The following is an 812-nucleotide window of genomic DNA, read 5'->3' on the forward strand; positions in this document are numbered from 1 at the left end:
CACACGGACGCTCAGAGCCACCTCCTCTTCCCCGGCATCCACGACCAGCACGGCCCCCACGCCTCCCAAAACGTCCTCAACGGGCAGATGCGCCTGGGCTTGCCGGGGGAGGTGTTCGCCCGGTCGGATCAGTACCGCCAGGTCTCCAGCCCCAGGACTGACCCCTACTCGGCGGCTCAGCTGCACAACCAGTACGGCCCCATGAATATGAATATGGGCATGAACATGGCAGCCCACCACCACCACCACCCAGGTGCCTTTTTCCGCTACATGCGGCAGCAGTGCATCAAGCAAGAGCTCATCTGCAAGTGGATCGACCCCGAGCAGCTGAACAACCCCAAAAAAAGTTGCAATAAAACTTTCAGCACCATGCACGAGTTGGTCACCCACGTCTCGGTGGAGCACGTTGGGGGACCCGAGCAGAGCAACCACGTCTGCTACTGGGAGGAGTGTCCCCGGGAAGGCAAGCCCTTCAAAGCGAAATACAAACTGGTCAATCATATCCGAGTGCACACGGGAGAGAAACCCTTCCCCTGCCCCTTCCCCGGCTGCGGAAAAGTTTTCGCCAGATCGGAAAACCTCAAAATTCACAAAAGGACGCACACAGGTAATTCGGGTTTCTTTCGGCGGATTCCCCTCCTCTGCCCCTGCCTGTATCTATCATTAGGAACGGATAGAGGTAGGGACTCAGACGCGGGGATGGGAGTGATAAAATAAGGAGCCCGTTTAATACGTTATTTTTTTTCCTCCCCGCTCCGTCGCACGGCTGCGTTTGTTTTCATTTCTTTCCCACCAGCATCATCCCCCCCACC

The 812-nt window shown here is 57.0% G+C and overlaps 1 protein-coding gene across 1 annotated transcript; it reads left to right on the top strand.

The window, feature by feature from the left end:
- Positions 1-3: 3 nt before the first annotated feature.
- LOC104509611 (zinc finger protein ZIC 2) lies at positions 4-607 on the top strand (the record flags this gene model as incomplete). Its single annotated transcript, XM_010151603.1, has 1 exon — positions 4-607. A coding segment is annotated over one exon (604 nt), but the record flags the coding sequence as incomplete, so codon positions are not given.
- Positions 608-812: the final 205 nt, after the last annotated feature.

This window comes from Eurypyga helias, unplaced genomic scaffold, assembly GCF_000690775.1.
Source record: "Eurypyga helias isolate BGI_N326 unplaced genomic scaffold, ASM69077v1 scaffold40595, whole genome shotgun sequence".
NCBI lineage: Eukaryota > Metazoa > Chordata > Aves > Eurypygiformes > Eurypygidae > Eurypyga > Eurypyga helias.